The sequence below is a fragment of the Muntiacus reevesi genome, chromosome 7 (assembly GCF_963930625.1).
Source record: "Muntiacus reevesi chromosome 7, mMunRee1.1, whole genome shotgun sequence".
In the NCBI taxonomy this organism is placed as follows: domain Eukaryota; kingdom Metazoa; phylum Chordata; class Mammalia; order Artiodactyla; family Cervidae; genus Muntiacus; species Muntiacus reevesi.
The window spans coordinates 67,984,393-68,003,228 of NC_089255.1; the positions used below are offsets into that span (position 1 = coordinate 67,984,393).

At 36.9% G+C, this 18,836-nt stretch overlaps 1 protein-coding gene across 3 annotated transcripts in view; it reads left to right on the forward strand.

Annotated features, from left to right (window-relative positions):
* ARID4A (AT-rich interaction domain 4A) overlaps window positions 1–18,634 on the forward strand; it is a 58,570-nt gene extending 39,936 nt beyond the window's left edge. For 2 of the 3 annotated variants that reach the window (XM_065941651.1, XM_065941652.1), the window contains exons 18-24: window positions 2,681–2,765; window positions 3,578–3,779; window positions 5,265–6,407; window positions 6,716–6,820; window positions 11,427–11,633; window positions 12,245–12,391; window positions 16,781–18,634. In XM_065941651.1, coding sequence (XP_065797723.1) covers window positions 2,681–2,765; window positions 3,578–3,779; window positions 5,265–6,407; window positions 6,716–6,820; window positions 11,427–11,633; window positions 12,245–12,391; window positions 16,781–16,884 — 1,993 coding nt within the window. In that variant the 3' untranslated portion in view covers window positions 16,885–18,634. The remainder of the gene's footprint in view (window positions 1–2,680; window positions 2,766–3,577; window positions 3,780–5,264; window positions 6,408–6,715; window positions 6,821–11,426; window positions 11,634–12,244; window positions 12,392–16,780) is intronic. The other variant, XM_065941653.1, reaches the window with a different exon arrangement.
* The last annotated feature ends 202 nt before the right edge of the window (window positions 18,635–18,836 follow it).

The following is an 18,836-nucleotide window of genomic DNA, read 5'->3' on the forward strand; positions in this document are numbered from 1 at the left end:
ACAGCACGCCCTAGCGGTGGGGCCAGGACAGCTCTGTGGCACCAGCAAGGCCCGGCTAATGGTACCAGGCCAGTTGCTGGATGTCAGCGGCTACTTTTCTCTCTGTTCTTTAGGAAGTCTTGTGTGTTCACGGTATCTGCTGGCCCTGTAGTTGCTTGGAGCCCAGATGTTCCAGAATTTCCCTACGCACTCAGTTCCCTCATCTCTGAGTTGGGAAATACAGAGAATCTACTGTGCAGGGATTTTGTGAGAAATAGTGCTGATTATCTATATTAGCATGAAAGTTTATATAGTTACTGCCTGGCACTTGGTTAAGTGCTCAGCAAACGTTAGCTGTTTTCTTTAGTGGAGGTCTGCTTGGCTTTCATCCTCACATCATTTTAAAAAGAGTATGGATTGAATGAATAGCATATAAAACTTTAAAATTTCTTGCAAATCAAAACCACAGTGAGGTACCATCTCACTCTAGTCAGAATGGCTGCTATCAAACAGTCTACAGACAATAAATGCTGGAGAGGATGTAGAGAAAAGGGAACCCTCTTACACCTTGTTGGTGGGAATGCAAACTAGTACAGCCACTATGGAGAACAGTGTGGAGATTCCTTAAAAAACTGGAAATAGAACTACCATATGACCCAGCAATCCCATTGCTGGGCATACACACTGAGGAAACCAGAATTGAAAGAGACACATGTACCCCAGTGTTCATCACAGAACTGTTCACAATAGCTAGGACGTGGAAGCAACCTAGAAACTCATTGGCAGATGAATGGATAAGGAAGTTGTGAAATGAAATGAAATATTACTCAGCTATTAAAAAGAACGCATTTGAGTCAGTTCTAATGAGATGGATGAAACTGGAGCCTATTACACAGAGTGAAGTAAGTCAGAAAGAAAAACACCAATACAGTATATTAACATATATATGGAATTTAGAAAGATGGTAATGATGACCCTATATTGAGACAGCAAAAGAGACACAGATGTAAAGAACAGTCTTTTGGACTCTGGGAGAAGGTGAGGATGGGATGATTTGAGAGAATAGCATTGAAACATGTATATTACCATATGTGAAATAGATGACCAGTCCAAGTTCAATGCATGGAACAGGATACTCAAAGCCGGTGTACTGGGACAACTCAAAGGGATGGGATGGGAGGGGGGTTCGGGATGGGGGGACACATGTACACCCATGACTGAGTCATGTTGCTATATGGCAAAAACTACCACAATATTGTAAAGTAATTCATCTCCAATTAAAATAATTTTAAAAGTAAAAATTAAAACAAAAAAACTTTAAAATTTCTTTTCTTTTTCCTCAGATCAGCTCCTGTACCCTTCACATTTCTGCCAACACTAAAAACAAACTTTGTTGTCCATCTCTCAGTAGTTTTGCATGTATTGAATTCAGGGATAAAGACCACACTTAACCTTAACAGACCTCCCTGCTTTGCACATGCAGCCCAATGTAGCCTTCTTTTTTCCTCAGAGTCTATTTAGTTCACAACCATCCGCTTTTACTTACTGTCAGCGTGTCTGTTCTATTTTCTAGAATATCCCCCTCCTAGCGTCCTTCTCTTTTTATCTTTTTACTGTATGACTCTTCTTAACAGTCATTTTATTATATGATCATGTTCGTTCTAACTGGTTACCTCGCTGGAATTCACATGGTTAATAGTCTTTCATTGGCCTTCCACCCTGCTAGATATTAGGATAATGCGTGAGAAGATCATGTTTAAACCATAGTGTAGAGTCATGGTACTGTGTCGGCTGAACTTGTGCCTTTGGAACAGTCTCCTTCTTTTGCACGGGTTAATGGTTGGGTTACAAAGTGAAGGTGTGGTTTGCATCACCAGGGTGCGGTTCAAAGCAAGGACTGCCTGTAGTTTTTTGTTTGTTTGTTTTTCAGCTCAAATGTTCAGATTTTAGATTTTGGTTCATCTCTACAAATACCTGTAAATATACATTAAGCACATAAATTATAGATAGCTCTATAAATATATACTTATATAATGTAAAAGTTGTTATTTAGTTCTAGGAGGTTTAATTTCTTATTTGTTCCTGATTAGTAACTTGGACTGACTATCTTAAAATCTAGAAGTTATGTCAGTATTATGGGAAAGGGGAAAATGAGTTTTCAGAATTAACTTAAAATACCTCTAAAAGAAATTTCAGTTTTAGAGGTGTACAGTTCAGAATAAAATTTTATTAGAAATACTGGAGTCTAGAGAGAGTTCTGGGAGGAAAAGAGTTGAAAAGGACTTGATAAAATAATCTAGAACTCATCATACTACAAGTTTGAATTTATCTCACTTGTTTTGCATTATGTGGTTACTAGAATGAATTCCAGTGCAGAATCAGCTTATTTAATTAAGTCCAGATGAGTGGGAGTTGTGGGAAAAGAAGGCAGTTCAAACAGCCTTGAATCTGTTTAGTTTGCCCACCCTGCTCTCGCTCTGAAACCTGTTTGCCCTGAGGATCTCTCCTGCGGTGCCCTGTTGGTGGCACCCAGTACAGCACCCGCACACCTACCACCAGCAAACTAGCACCTGTGCCCTTCACGTTTCTGCCAACACTAGGATGTAACCCTCTTCCGTCTGTCTCACTGTTGTTTGTACTTGCTGAATACATTTCAGATAAGGTATTCTTGCGAATTTTAAAAAATATTCTTTATTTTAAGGTATGATGAATGGGTAAAGGCTGACAGGATAATCTGGCCATTGGACAAAGGTGGACCAAAGAAAAAACAGAAGAAGAAAGCTAAAGTATGTATATAGGTGCTATATCCTTTAAGATAGATAACAGGAATTGTTCATATTGTATTAAGACTGTGTTTTTTTATAAAACTTGTTTTCTCATATAATCATTTTGAGTCTTTCAAAGTAATTGTGACTTTTCCCCTTACGTCCCAGAAGCTAAAAAGTAAAAACTGTGAACACATTTCCACACTATTTCAGGAAAAGTAAAAACCAGCTTCCCCTAGGGCACAGGCTTCAAATGCAAAGGCTTACAAGATTCTCTAGAAAAACGGTAAAGTAGGACTGAGTGACAAAGAAGAGGCCATGTCCCTCATCTAGAGAGGATGGAGCTAACCACTCTGCTGTGGGATGCAGACTCAGGCTTGCCAGATGTTAGATTTTTTTTTCTCTCTCAAAACACTATATTTTTTAAAAAGTAAAACCTGATTTTTAAATACTGGAAGCTACTACTAAGTTCTAAAGCATACATTGACTCTATGTTGTATCCTCATCCACAGCCTCAATTTTCAGCCTTTGCTGTAGAGATGATGACATATCTTTCTTTTCCTCAGGAAATAGTATGAGACAAGGGGAGAGCTGAGTAGTATATACCTCTCTTATGTGCTGACTCTGACCTTCGCAATATAATTGCAGTTGAAGTTGTAGAACATCATACTCACATAAGTACAAAACATTAGAAAACTGTTTAAATTTTTCCATAACTACAAATTAGGAGTTGATGTAACTAATCTTTTTGAGTTACAGTTTTCCTTGGTGAAGTAGAATATTTATTTTTCATAAAGATACTATTTCTCATACATTTTATTGTTGTAACCTAGAACAAAGAAGACAATGAAAAGGATGAAAAGAGGGATGAGGAGAGGCAGAAGTCAAAACGGGGACGACCTCCTTTAAAATCTACTCTTTCGTCTAACATGCCGTATGGTTTGTCTAAGACTGCAAACAGTGACGGAAAATCAGGTACCAGAAGTGCTCGAAGCAATATGCCAGGCAGCTCACCTCTGTCAAATGGAATGGAAGGTGCTCAATTTTGAGGATCATTGATTTTGTTAAAAAAATCAATCATATAAATAATAAAACAAGTGTGAGAGATTCATAGGAAGTCATCTAGGTTTTTAGTACATGATTTAAATTACAAAATTTGATTTGAACAAAATGTTTATTTTGCTGTAACCTATTTATTTAAAATTCAGTGATGTTATACTTTAATTGGGAATACCTTTTCTTGACAGTATCAGAGGAATATTCTATTTTAATAGAGCACGGGTTGACAAGCCAGAATGCCGCCCTGTCCTACAGAGCATGCACTGGTGTCTCCTGTAATCCACTGCTGTTCACCTAGGATCTTTCAATAAATCTGAAACTGTTTTTCAAACTAAAGTGGTAGACACATGTTTTGTGATGAATATAAGTGAACATATTTTATTCTGCTTTTACCTTTTTTCCAACCTTTCTACATTTGTATATTTTTCTATGTAATTTAAGAAATGTTAAATATAGAAAATGTTCATATAAGAATTTTCCTCCCTTGAAAACTTTTCTGAACCACAGGGTTGCCATGAATCCACCATGTGGAGCTTTTGTGCAAGTTAGAAAAGGCATCTTTACTTCTCTTTACTGCCATCTGCTGGAAGGCTGACATAATACACAAATGCAAGATTTCCACAAAGTTGAAAATGCTCTTAGAGGAATCCACATGTACAGCCTACAAAGTTATACATTTTCTTGCTAAACTGCTTCATAAAAGTAAAAAACTACCTTTTTAAAAAACATGAGACAAAATTCTAAATTCTGTATATGATAAAACCACAAAATAAAACTACATACCTTTTCACTTAAAAAGTACATTTAAGCTTGCCTTTTTGCACTTTAGAATATGAGCACGATGTGGGCAGAATTTTGTATTTCACAACTTCTATATCATCTCATAACATTATTATTTAAAAAAAACTCTAAAAAAAAAACTGTCTGACTTAAGGAGAATGGTTTCTTTTGCAGAAAGGTAACTAGCCTATAATTTCCTTTCTCTTAATCAGAGGAATATTTACATTTTTGAGAATTCAAGCTTCTCATTTTTATACATCTTTTCAGAATTAGGTAGAATGTCATACTCCTTCCTAAGGACATAAAATGGGCATTCCAGATTTTAATCAGTACCCTCTCAAATCAAACCACTTCATGTGTTAGCTTCATATTTCAGTACTAGTCCTTTGATTTTTCTAAGGGTTACTGTAGCCTAAATATGATACTAGTAAAAATTGGAAAAGAGCTCTTTTACAGAATTGAGACAGTAATATTTTTCTATGTAATATATTTTCACATGGAATTTTATTTGAGATCTCCCCTCCCCCATTTTTGGCACAAATATATGGTTTATTTTATATTAGCAATTTCTACAAGGAGGTGTTCAGAGGTACATGATTAAGAGTTTTGTCTTTGGCAGAATTTTTATTATAAATTACATTGGTAATTAAGTAGAAACTTGTGTAATATTTTCTCTTGCAGACTCCTGTTCATCTGATAGTGAAACAGAAGACCTTTTAGAAAAGAATTTGATGAATGAAGAACTTTCTCCTGATATTAAAGAAGAATTAGAAAAAAATGAAAATTTAAATGATGATAAACTAGATGAAGAAAATCCAAAGACTGCTCCACATATATTAAAAGAAAATGACAGGACTCAAATGCAGCCTTTAGAAACCTTAAAGTTAGAAGTTGGAGAGAATGAACAAATAGTACAGATTTTAGGAAATAAAGTGGAGCCAGAAGAAGTTAAGAAAGAAGCAGAAAAATCTCCTAAAGGAAAGGGAAGACGAAGCAAGACAAAAGATCTTTCTTTAGAAATTATAAAAATTTCATCATTTAGCCAGGATGAAGCAGGAACTGAACCTCATACAGATGCTCAGAGTCTAGAATTTTCTTCCTTAGACAGTAAAAACTTTTCTTCTGCTACTGAAGATGAAATTGACCAATGTGCAAAAGAAAAAAAGTTGAAACGAAAGATACTGGGACAGTCATCACCAGAGAAAAGAATAAGAATTGAGAACGGAATGGAAATGACAAATAGCATATCTAGCAATACTCAAGAAAGGACCAGTGATTGCACTGCATCTGAGGGAATGAAAAACTTAAATTTTGAACAACACTTTGAAATAGAAAATGAAGGAATGCCATCATTAATAGCAGAGCCAAACCAATGCGTTCAAGAGTTGACTAATGAAAAATTTGATGGTCCAGCAGAAGAAACTGTAAATACTCCGCTAAAGGAAGAAGAGGATGCAATGCCTCTGATTGGGCCCGAAACCTTGGTTTGCCATGAAGTAGATTTGGATGATTTAGATGAAAAGGATAAAGCCAGCATTGAGGACGTGGTAGTTGAAAGCTCTGAATCTAACTCTCTCGTTTCTATTCCACCTGCCCTACCTCCTGTAGTACAGCATAACTTTTCAGTGGCTTCACCACTTACTCTCAGCCAAGATGAGTCTCGAAGTATAAAAAGTGAGAGCGACATAACTATTGAAGTTGACAGTATTGCTGAAGAATCTCAAGAAGGTCTCTGTGAGAGGGAATCAGCAAATGGATTTGAAGCCAGTGTTGCTTCTGGTACCTGTAGTATAATTGTCCAAGAAAGAGAGAGCAGAGAGAAGGGTAAGGACTTCCTGGGGAGAAAATCAGTCTTTATGTTAAAATTCAAAATTAGTATGCTAAGAGTTTTAGGAGCTTTGATCTGTTAAGTACCCTTCTTCCCTTCCTTCTTCTGTCCCTCCCTCCTTCCTTCCTTCTCTATTTCTCCTTCTTCCCTCCTGTGTTTCTTCTCTTTTTCCTTCCTTCCTTCCCCCCTTCCCCCCTTTACCCCACCTTTTAAAAAAACATACACATGGGAATTCATGTAGGCAGGTGAATGAACATACTTGCTCTTGATTTTTTTTTTCTAATTCTGTTTCCACTTATTTCAGGTCAGAAAAGGCCAAGTGATGGAACTAGTGGATTATTGGCAAAAAAGCAGAAGCGAACCCCAAAGCGAACAAGTGCTGTAGCCAAAAATGAAAAGAATGGAGCAGGTTGGTGCTTTGCAACACTGGCTTTAGTATGGTGTTAGTACTTTGAGCAGTTTTTTGGCCTGATCATCTGTGTCAGCTTAAAACTAAATTTGGTTTGTTCCATTCTGAAAAGTAGCAATTTTTCCATTAGTTTTTCATCTGAAAATTTGCTTGTCGATTTTATTTAGAGCTGAGATAGCTGTGGTTATTTTTTATGCTTACTGCATTTCTTATGTAAATGCAGTTTAATATTAGAGGAATATGTTTGGAGATCTTGAAAAAAATAACATAAGAATAGAATAAAACAAATAGAATTTGAAAAACATAAGAATGTTTTTCAAATACATATGAAAAACAAATGTATGTACAATAAAGAATAAAATTAAGGTATGGGATATAGTAGGAAAAAACATGGTTGATTTTGACAAATCACAATTTTACATTCCAAAACATGCCTTCATACAAGTCTGAAATGGAAATACTAGATTACAGTAGATACATATTCCAAGGAAGGAGCATATAATTTAAGACAGGGCATTTAAAAAAAATCATTTGAACCATATTTCAAGTACTCAGTAACCAGATATGGCTAATGGCTGAACAAGACAGGAATAGAGTATAAAGAGTGATAAGAGATGGACTAGAAAGATAGTAGGAATTACAAAGGGAAAATGAGCCAAGTTTACAGTGGATGCATGGACAGACATTACCTTAGTCAAAATGAACACCACCAGTAATGGGATCAAGTGAAATCATGTACCACCTGACAGGATGCCCCATGAAGAATGTAGTGCACATCTGTAATATTGCTGTCAAAGATGTTTAACCTGACTGTAATCATGAGGCCCATCAACAAATTCAAACTGAAGGATACTCTAGAATAATTGGCCTATAATTTAAAAAATTGTCAAGGTCAGGAAAGTCAAAGAGGAACCATTCCGGATTGAAGGAGATTTATGTGATGACTAAATGAGGTGTATAATTCTCACCTGGATACTATTGGTATAAAGAACATTATTAGGTCAAGCTAGAGATACTTGTGTGGAGTCTGAGGATTAGATGACAGTAATATACCTGGTTGTTTAGGAGTGTGGTGGATTTAAAAACACATCCATAAATGTGTTGATCTGCTTCTCTTCAAGAGGCAAAGCCCAGTTCCTTCCTCTTGAGTATGGGCTGTATTTAGTCACTTTCTTTTAACTAGTAAAGTAGAGTGGACGTGATGGAGTATGACTTGAAGGTCATAAAAGGCACAACAGATTCCTCTCTGCTTTCCTCTGGATCAGTTGGTCTGGGGAAAGTTAGCTGCCATGTTGGGAAGACAGTCAGGCAGTGTGTGCAGAGGCCCACGTGGTGAGGACCCAAGCATATTCTTCCTACAGCCAGCAAGAACTGGGACTTCCTGATGCTCAGAACAGCCATGTGAGTGAGCCATCCTGGAGCATATCATTCCACTCCAGTCAGGTCTTCAGAGACCAGAGCCTGGGCTAAAAGCTTGGCTGCAACCCCACAAGATTCCTGGAGCCAGGCCACAGAGCCAAGATGCTACCAGATTCCCACCCTCAGAAACCATGTGAGATACTAAACATTTGTAGTTTTAAACTGCTAAGTTTTGGCTAATTTGTAGGTAACTAAAACAAGGAGAATGTTCTCATTTGTAAGACATAAACACTATAAGGTACTCAAATATGGCAGGGCAAGTTATCCTTAAATGGCAGAAAAACATTTTTTAATAACCATTCTTCATCTTTTTTGTAAGTTTGAAAATTATCTCAAAGTAAAAAGTTAAAAAAGGAAAAACTAAAGGAGATGCTCAGTTTTTCTTTTTGGAAAGAATCTTTGGCTTAACTGAGGCAGTGAAAGAAGGAATGAATGAAGAGAATTAGGACATAAAATCACTGTGTGTGTGCGCTAAGTCGCTTCAGTTGTGTCCAACTCTTTGTGACCCCATGGACTGTAGCCTGCCAAGTTCCTCTGTCCACGGGATTCTCTAGGCAAGAATACTGGAGTGGGTTGCATTTCCTCCTCAGGGGATCTTCCCAACACAGGGATTGAACCTGTGTCTCTTGTGTCTCTTGCATTGGTAGGCAGGTTCTTTACCACTAGTGCCACCTGGGAAACCCAAGAATACAGGAGTGTGTAGCCATTTCTTTCTCCAGGGGATCTTCCTGATGCAAGATCAAACCCGGGTCTCCATTACGGGCACATTCTTTACCATTTAAGCCACCAGGGAAGCCCATAAAATCACTAGGACTCAATTATTAGTAGTATGATATGAGGAACTGATTAACTAACATGGCATACAGGAGTAGCAGCAGATTGTTGGAAGAGTAATTTAGGGAATGTTGTATTAGAGGTACCAAATATTAGGGAAATAAGGCTCTGGAGCTTCGAAAAGATAGTTGTTGAAGGATTACAAGATGATAAAGCTGCTATGTGAGAGTTGTAAAATGAGAAGAAAAAGGACCAGGAGTGGATTTATGTGGCATATCCCTTTAAATGGGCCAGGAAGAGGAGAACAGAAGCAGATTGGAGATAAATGAAAATCAGTAAACAGTTGTTGGTTTGAATGGGAAAGATGGTTCAAATGCAATAGAATATTCATGTGGGATTAAAATGTATTCATTGAAGTTGGTGAATAGTGTTAGGGACCCTAATAAGAGCATGGGAAGGAGATGGATTAGAAGGTATGGAAATCAGGATAACAAGGAATTTCTCTTTCATGAAATTTGACCCTAAAGAGAAGGAAAGAGGTACCAGCCAAACGGGGAGGTTTTCCTCTCTGTCACTCCTTCTCTCTCTAAGGAGTGGGAAAGCTTTAAGCATGTTTGTAGACTCTGAAAAAAGAAGAAAAGATAAAATGACATTGGGGTATTTCAGAGGAGCTGAGAATAAATGGTTTTGAGAGTATAGCTGAAGATATTATAGTAGTTTGCCCAGAATTAAGTCTCCTCTTTTTGAGGCTGAAAAAGTGCCAAAGGGACAGAAAGAGTAGGGAAGGGGCTGGGAAATTCTGGTGTGTGACCCACAACTTTGCCTTTTTAGTAGAAGGCAAAGTTGGATTTTGAGAGTAAATATGGTGGAAGTAGAGTGTAGACTTTGAAATAAAGCAGAAAAGTTGAGCGAAAACTCTCATTTGTTATTAAATGAAAATCAGAAGCATCTCTCTCAGTGCAGATTTGGTGAGGAGGGATGCAGACTTGCAACCAAATACCTGCTCACATTTTATTATACACATGTTAACAGCCGGGTGTTTATTTTCTGCTTCTTCATATGTATAGTTTGGGTTGGTCCCCTTTTGGGTTGTTTTTATGTTTTGTTTTAAACATATATTGGGAAATACTGTGCTTATTGTTTTTTTTAACTTTATCACTTCATAATCTATTTTGGATATTTGGTCATTTTTGTTCTAAAAAGAGATGGGGAATACCAGACTACCTTACCTGCCTCCTGAGAATCCTGTATGCAGGTCAAGAAGCAACAGTTAGAACTGGACATGGAACAACAGACTGGTTCCAAATTGGTAAAGGAGTACATCAAGGCTGTATACTGTCACTCTGCTTATTTAACTTATATGCAGAGTACATCATGTGAAATGCTGGGCTGGATGAAGCACAAGCTGGAATCAAGGTTGCCGGGAGAAATACCAACAACCTCAGATATGCAGATAATACCACTCTAATGGCAGAAAGCAAAGAGGAACTAAAGAGCCTCTTGATGAAGGTGAAAGAGGAAATTGAAAAAGCTGCTTTAAAACTCACTATTCATAAAACTAAGATCCTGCCATCAGGTCCTATCATTTCATGGCAAATAGATGGGGAAAATGTGGAAACAGTGGCAGATTTTATTTTCCCAGGCTCTAAAATCACTGCAGATGGTGACTGCAGCTATGAAATTAAAAGACGCTTGCTCCTTGGAAGAAAAGCTATGACCAACCTAGAAAGCATATTAAAAAGCAGAGACATCATTTTGCTGATAAAGGTCCATATAGTCAAAGCTGTGGTTTTTCCAGTAGTCATGTACGAATGTGAGAGGTGAACCATAAAGAAGGCAGAGTGTGGAAGAATTGATGCTTTTGAACTGTGGTGTGGAGAAGACTGTTGATAGTCCCCTGGACAGCAAGGAGATAAAACCAGTCAGTCCTAAAAGAAATCAACCCTGAATATTCATTGAAAAGACTGTTGCTGAAGCTGAAGCTCCAATACTGTAGCCACCTGACGTGAAGAGCTGACTCACTGGAAAAGACCCTGATGCTGGGGAAGATTGAAGGCAAAAAGAGAAGGGGGTGACAGAGGATGAGATGGTTGGATGGTATCACCGACTCAATGGGCATGAGTTTGAACAAGCTCCAGGAGATGGTGATGGACAGGAAAGCCTGGCAGGCTGCAGTTCATGGGGTTGCAAGTAGTCAGACACGACTTAGCAACTGAACAACAATAATAACATGTAATTCTTAGCCATTTCCCTTTTGGTGTGTATTTAGGTTACTTCCATCTTTTTATTGTTATAAAACTTAGCACTTTTGTGTACTTGTTTCTTTAGGATACCAAAAAATATAATTGCTGGGTCTGTTGCATTTTAAAAATTTTTATCATTTATAATCTGAGTTAACTTTTTCTTCTTATAGGACAAAGCAGTGATAGTGAAGATCTTCCTGTCCTAGACAATTCAAGTAAATGTACCCCAGTAAAGCATCTTAGTGTGTCTAAGCCACAGAAGCTTACACGATCCCCTGCAAGGATATCCCCTCACATCAAAGATGGAGAAAAAGATAAACAGAAAGAAAAACACCCGAATTCATCCCCTCGGACATATAAGTGGAGCTTTCAACTCAGTAAGATGCTTATAGAAAACTTGAATGTATATCACAAAGTGGTATATATTTTAAGATGTCAAAACAAAGAATAATAATTAGCAAATTCATTTATTTAGGTATCCTAAATATTGCCTTATCAATAATCACTACTTACTATCATAAGTGAAAGAATCTGGGTCTTATATATTAACTTAATAAATACTGACTGGAGAAAGCTCTCCAATTATGAATTGAGACATGTATGATTTATACAGATTGATGAAATTTAAACATCCTTTGTTATATTGACAATTGGAAATAACTAAAACATCAATACAAAGAGACTATATGGTTGAACAGCTACAGTTAATAGATCAGAGATGCTGTATGTTGGATATTGTGCCTCTCTGATCATTTCAGTGATATATCATTAAGTAATATATGTTTAGTTAGAATTTGGGATGTATATAGGAATCTTATTCATGAATTTAATGTCTTCTCTTTTTATAGAACCTTTAGTGTACTATTAGGTTTTAATAAGCTAAAGCTTTTGTTGATTTATGAGACAGAATTTTGAAAGAACTGCCATCTTTTTTTTCTTATAGAATTATTTTTAAATCCAAAGTAACTATTTTTTTTTTGCCTTTTAGATGAATTAGATAATATGAACAGTACAGAGAGAATCTCTTTTCTCCAAGAAAAACTACAGGAAATCAGAAAATATTACATGTCTTTGAAGTCTGAAGTTGCAACCATAGACAGGAGGAGAAAAAGATTAAAAAAGAAAGACAGAGAAGGTAATTTGATTATAATTTTTCTTCCCTCTATTTTTCAAATATATACCGTACCACTTTAGAAAATTTAAGTTTGTCACTTTTTGAATATAATATATAAATTATTTTTAGATTCCTAGGTTTTCTTCTTTGTTGCTGTTGAAATGAGTCAACAACTGAATTAGTCAGAATGAGACTTTACTTTTGGTTTTTTAATGTTTTTTAAAAAATTATTTATTTTTATTTTTTGGCTGTGCTGGGTCTTCTTTGCTCTGGGTGTGCTTTCTCTGATTTCCATGAGTGGGGACTACTCTTCATTGTGATGTGCAGGCTGTTGAGTCGGGTGGCTTTTCTTGTTGTGGAACACAGGCTCTCGGGCGCATGGGCCTCAGTAGCTGCCGCTCACGGTAATTGTGGTGATGGGCTTTGGTGCTCTGTGGCATGTGCAATCTTCCAGGCCAGGGTTGAACCCAGCCTGTGTCCCCTTCATTGGCAGGTGGACTCTAATCCACTGCTCCACCAGGGAATTCCAGAATGAGACTTTTGAAAGGGACTAGGAGCTGTTTTGCAAAATGTGTGATTTTACTAAATGTGGTGGGTTCTCAAGAAGAGCCTACTCCCTCTGAGTATCTCTCACTGTTCAACAGACATTTTATTGACTGTCTATTAACAGGCATTATATATTATGGGGTTTATAAAAATGAAGAGGCATATGGCTTCTTCTCTAGCAGATTGTCTTGTTGGGATCGTTAAGTCATTTCCTAAGCAACTACTGCATGAGATACTTCAGCTCTACAACATTAATGCACATATACCATATGCCAGGCCTTTTTTCAGGTGTTGAAAGTACAGAGATGAATGAGATACAGACCTTGATCTCAAAGTCTTACTGTCTGGTGGAACTGTGTGTTGAGTGTCCTAAGAGTGATACACAAGTATAGGTGGAAGGAGAGATGACTTTGATATAATCATAAAGACAGTAGCATCTAAGCTAAACCTTAAAAACGTATAGGATTGACTTTAGTTAAACATTGTCATGCTCATGTCTACCCCAAGCCCAGGCCTCAGTAAAATAATATAAAGAAAATTAAAAGCCCTATATGCACAAGGACAAGAGAATGGGACAGCAGATTGACTGTGGCCAACAGGAAATGAGAGCAGTATGTCAGCACATGAGAGAATGCTAAAAACCTAAGCTTGTTTATCCTTGTAGTGGGACCAGACAAGGAGAAGCTGATTCACACTACATCACCCCCCAGAAGAGCTCTGAAGGCCATGTGAAGTGTGAGGCTGAAAAATGGAGACTGGTAGAAATGGAAGGAGAAATTGGATCCTTTCATCCCACCCTGTAAAGCAAACTACCTTTTCCCCTAGCTTTAGCAAAAAAAAAAAAGAAAAAAAAAAACCAGGAGGTTAAGTTATTGGAGGCTGGAAGGGATCAACAGGCTTATAGACAGACTCAGGAAACCAACCATAGCTGAAGGTGAAGGTTAAGTGGTATTAAGTGATAAACCAAAAAGAGGGAGCTTGAGTGAAAGTTGCCAGTAATGAATGATGAGACTCCTATTCCTTTTCCAAACAAAGATCTCATCTTCTTAGCCCTCTGAAAGCTGGTAACTAAGCTTATGATCATTCCTGGAAGAAGACTGAAAGATTCTTCTAAAGAAACTGGTCAGTCCAAAAGAAATGATCTAACAGAGATACCAGCATTTGGAGGTTCCTGAACCAAAAAGCAAGTTCCTTGCCAATCACTAAGTGTGTAGTGCCCAACATTTAAAAGCCTGACATCCTCATGTACAGCTTCTGATTAGTTTAATGCTCCTTCACTTAAATATGGAAGTGAAGACCAGATATTTGAGGAAAGCCCCTACATAAATACAGAAACCAAAATAGAAGATGAGAAGAAAACAGAACTTGGACAATATGCCATATAAAAACAACTATAATTAATGTCCAGAGTTACAGGAAGAATACTGCAGTCTTGAAACAAGAATGTGGTGGTGGCTTAGTCACTAAGCTCTATCTGACTCTTGTGATCCCGTGGACTGTAGCCTGCCAAACTCCTCTGTCCATGGGATTCTTCAGGCAGGAATACTGGAGTGGGTTGCCATTTCCTTCTCCATGAAGCCAGAATATGAGACTATTAATGAAATTCAGAGAACATGAAGGATCTATTCAAAATACGGTAGTAAGAATAAAAAATAAAAAGAAGGATCAGGTAACAAGGCTAGAGAAATACCAGTAAAAAGTAAAAAAGATAGTAGGAGAGAATAAGAGAAGTATAGGACCTGGCTGGCAGATCCAACTTCTGAATCATAGGCTTTCTAGAAAGAGAGCACTGAATAAACATAGGAGGAAGTTGTCATTAAAAACCTAAAAACATTTCCAGAACTGAAGGAGATGGATTAGAAGATTGAAAGGACTCGCTGTGGCCTCTATAAAGAATGGGGCGGGACGGGGGGTGGGTGGGCAGGAATCACACCAAAGCAAATTATGAAATTTCAGAACACTTTGGATAAAGGTAAGATTCTAAAAGCTTACCATGTATGTGTTATTCTCTCAGTCATGTCTGACTCTTTGCAACCCTATGGAACTGTAGCCCACCAGGCTCCTCTGCCCATGGGATTTTCCAGGCAAGAATACTGGAGAGGGTAGCCATTTCCTTCTCCAGGGGATCTTCCCGACCCAGGGATTGAACCCATGTCTTGTACATCTTCTGCATTGGCAGGTGGGTTCTTCATCACTAGCACCACCTGGGAAGCCCTTTACCATATAAAGGTACATACAAAAAGATGGGCCTCGGAACAGCATCAGATTTCTCATGTCAGATTTCTTGATGGTGACATTAAAACTAGACGCCACGTTATGAAGATAACATGAGATCCAACAAAGAAGGAATCCCACATAGGAAAACAATAAGGAAAATCTCAAGATGATGGTGAATGGAAGCCCTAGAATGACCACTGCATAGCAAGCCTACAAAGCAGCTATTTCAGAAATAGGATGGAACAGTAGGGCAGGGCTCTAGGAGGGATGTCCCTTTAAGGAAAAAAAAAAAGTAAATTACCTGATAGGCTTGCCCATCTTGAGAGAAGTTTTCTATCTATGGCACGTAAGGGATGAATTACTGATAGAATGGCCTGTATCGTACGTGGTCTTGAAGCATTCGACTCCAACTCCAGCAGTTCTCAGTTCCTGGAAATACAGTGAAACAAAAGGAAAGAGACTTGACTTTCCATGTTTGTCCTTTTCTTGAAAAACTAAATAGCAGTAAGTCTTTACAGAATTTTTAAACACAAGAAGAACAAATCAACAAATGGAACTTTTTTCAGAGAACTTTTTTTTCCCAGTTATTTTTATTAGTTGGAGGCTAATTACTTTACAGTATTGTAGTGGTTTTTGCCATACATTGACATGAATCAGCCGTGGATTTATATGTGTTCCCCATCCTGAACCCCCCTCCCATTCAGAGAACTTTCAGTTGCTTTGAGTTTCCTAAAGGTCATACAGGTTTCTGACAACCAAGAATATAATTTTCTTATGATCTTCTTCCCTTTTTTTATTTTTTAATTTGTGGGTGTGAAGTGAGTTATTAAAGTGAAACATTGAGTGGACTAACATACATATTGACTTCTAGCGTACATATTGGAGTTTGTAGTAATGAGTTAAATATTTTGACAGTACACACACTGAGGGAGGTCCACCTAAATAAAAATTAAAACTTCAAGTAAAATAGGAATAATTGGGCAAAGATTGGCAAAAGGTAGAGCTCTGCAAAGAAGTATAAACTAAAAAATGGCAAAGCAGCTGATGCATAGAATAGTGATCTTTAATCCATGCTTCTGGAGCATTTTGCTCCATTTGGGCACTTTTTCTAGTCACTCAGCCACAGTTCCATCCTGATCCCATGATTCTGATAACCTGATCTAGATTGCTGCTCTTTGCTTATGAGACTCTTGTGTCCATCAGGTATATTGGGACAGGATAAAGACAGGAAGCCAATGGTTAGCTGGTTATAAGAAATTTTCTAGGATGAGGGAATTCTTTTAGGGTCCTATAACCCAGAGAAAGGCAGGAATTTGCTGCAGTGAACACTTATCTCAGGGTGATCTTGTTTCTGATTTGGGGACAAGGTGGTTTTCTTTCAGGGATCTTTCAAGTAGGAATTGAAGAGTTTATGCCTAGTCTTTATATTTTATGGTGCCTTTTTTGAACTCAGTTACTTAGTGATTAGAGACTGATTCTACTCAGTTAAGCCAAACAAAATTTTTGCTGTTGTTAATTCCTTCATGCATCATTTGAGAGAACTATAATGGAAGTGAATAATGTTAAGAATTTATTTCTAATTTACCAGTGGTTGGGTATCTGTGTGTGATAGTTTCCCAGTCTAATGTAGCTTGTTTGATTCCACAGTGTCTCATGCTGGAGCCTCCATGTCATCTGCTTCATCAGACACTGGAATGAGTCCCTCTTCATCATCTCCCCCACAAAACGTACTTGCTGTAGAATGCAGGTGATAAATGTTTTCTCTGCCTTCCCAGCAGTTTGCTGCCATGGACATAAATCCCCAAACCCTGAAATACAACCACAGAAAGCACTCAACTGGTTTGACATTGCTAAGTATATCCTGTACACTTTTCAAGGCTGGATTGTATCTACTCCCTTTCTCTTTTCTTTTTTTCTGTTGCAAAAAATAAGCTGATTAGTAACTGAAGTTTAGGCAGCCTGCCATATTTGTCATAATTTTTCCTTTATAATTTTTTTTCATTTTTTTCTTGTGAAGATAGAAAAAGGGCACTTAGCAAATTTGAAATTGTATAATAAAGCTTTCAGGTGTTAACAGAAATCATAGACAAGCAAGTGCACATGATAAACATCAAAATATTATCCAGCTAAATAGTTACTGCTGCACTTTCACTGAGATGTATTTGAACACTTGGTGAGTAGGGGGTTTATGTTGTGTTTTTTTTAATTGTTGTTAGTTTTATTATTTTTGTGGAAGCACTTGCTATTTAGAACTGCCAAAGTATATGTTCAGCAGTGTGCCCAGGTTTAAGGTGTAAATGGGACAAAATAAATTGTGAAAGGAAGTGTAGTTGACTGAAAACTACAGTTGTAATAAGTCTTCCACTTTTTATAGGATTTTTGAGCACACAATTATGCAAATATTTTAATGTTTATTAATGTTTACAGTGGAATTGTGAATAAGTTTTCAGTGGACTATCTTATCCCTTGACAAAAATATTTTGTCTTTTTTCTATGTAATTTCAGAGTTTTTATTTTGTTACAAAAAAACAAAAATGAAATATATAACAACAATGAAGTTATTTAACAAGATTTCTAAAGCTGAAAATTTTGTGTAAAATAAGGTATTATCTTGCAACTTGTTAAATATATTTATTCAGACATTGGATGTTGTATTTTTATGTATTTTTTAAAATATTAATAAAATTGAAAAAAAGAAAATTCTAGGTTAATTCACTCTTCAAATGACAATAGCTCTCAGCTGTCCCTTTTACAGGAGGTTGCATCCAGCGGCTTTGCCTGTATTGAAGGGAATCTGTCTCAGTCCTTCAAACAGTGTAGAACTATATAAATGGGCATCTGGATCATTAAGGTATGTCCTTGTTTAGAAACTTTGGCAGTCCTAGTATTTAAACCATTTTGAGGATCAAATTTTTGGTTGCCCTTAAGATATTTTGTCACAGTTTTTATGTTTGCTATACTGCCGAATAAATTTATATCTCCCAAAGTTGAGATGCGACAACTAAGTAAAGCAATTATGTATGCTTTGTTTGTGAATTGTTTCACAGACTGATACATTTTGTAAATAATTCTTCCAAAATCATGTATTTAAAGCATTTTTGCCATATACATTATGTAAAAAGGTGATTTTTTAAAATCAGTTTTTAAATTCATGTTTGTACATTGAAAGGGGTTTTTTTTAAACCTCCTTTTCTGTGTTTAATATGCTGTAGAGTAATAACCTAGATGCTCTAGACTGTATATCAGGATCTGATTTACAAGAACAAAGTCAGAGCCAAACACTAGTGATGGCATAGCATTACTGAAATCATTGTTTCTTAATTTCATTTTACCACATTGTGAACTTGTGATTCAGATTCCTTCCATTTTCGCAGAGAATTAAAAACAAAAAAGTACTCTTGTAAAATGCACTTTTCTGTCTTTTCTTTGCAAAGCAAAAGTATTTCAATGTAAAATAAAAATGGAGCTCAGTGGGCAGTATTAATAAAGGCCATGTTTTAAACATAGGCTTTATATTTTCAGTTTTCATTTAAGTGATTGTTTTTTTTCTCCCTAAGTGCCAGTAACTCACAGTTGGAAAATCAGACTTCACAAAACAAAGCATATTCAATATATTCTATATATTCTTCAGTCTCTACAATTAAATATTTCTAGTACTTAATTATAAAAATCTTACAACTGTGTCATTCTAATACAGTTGGAA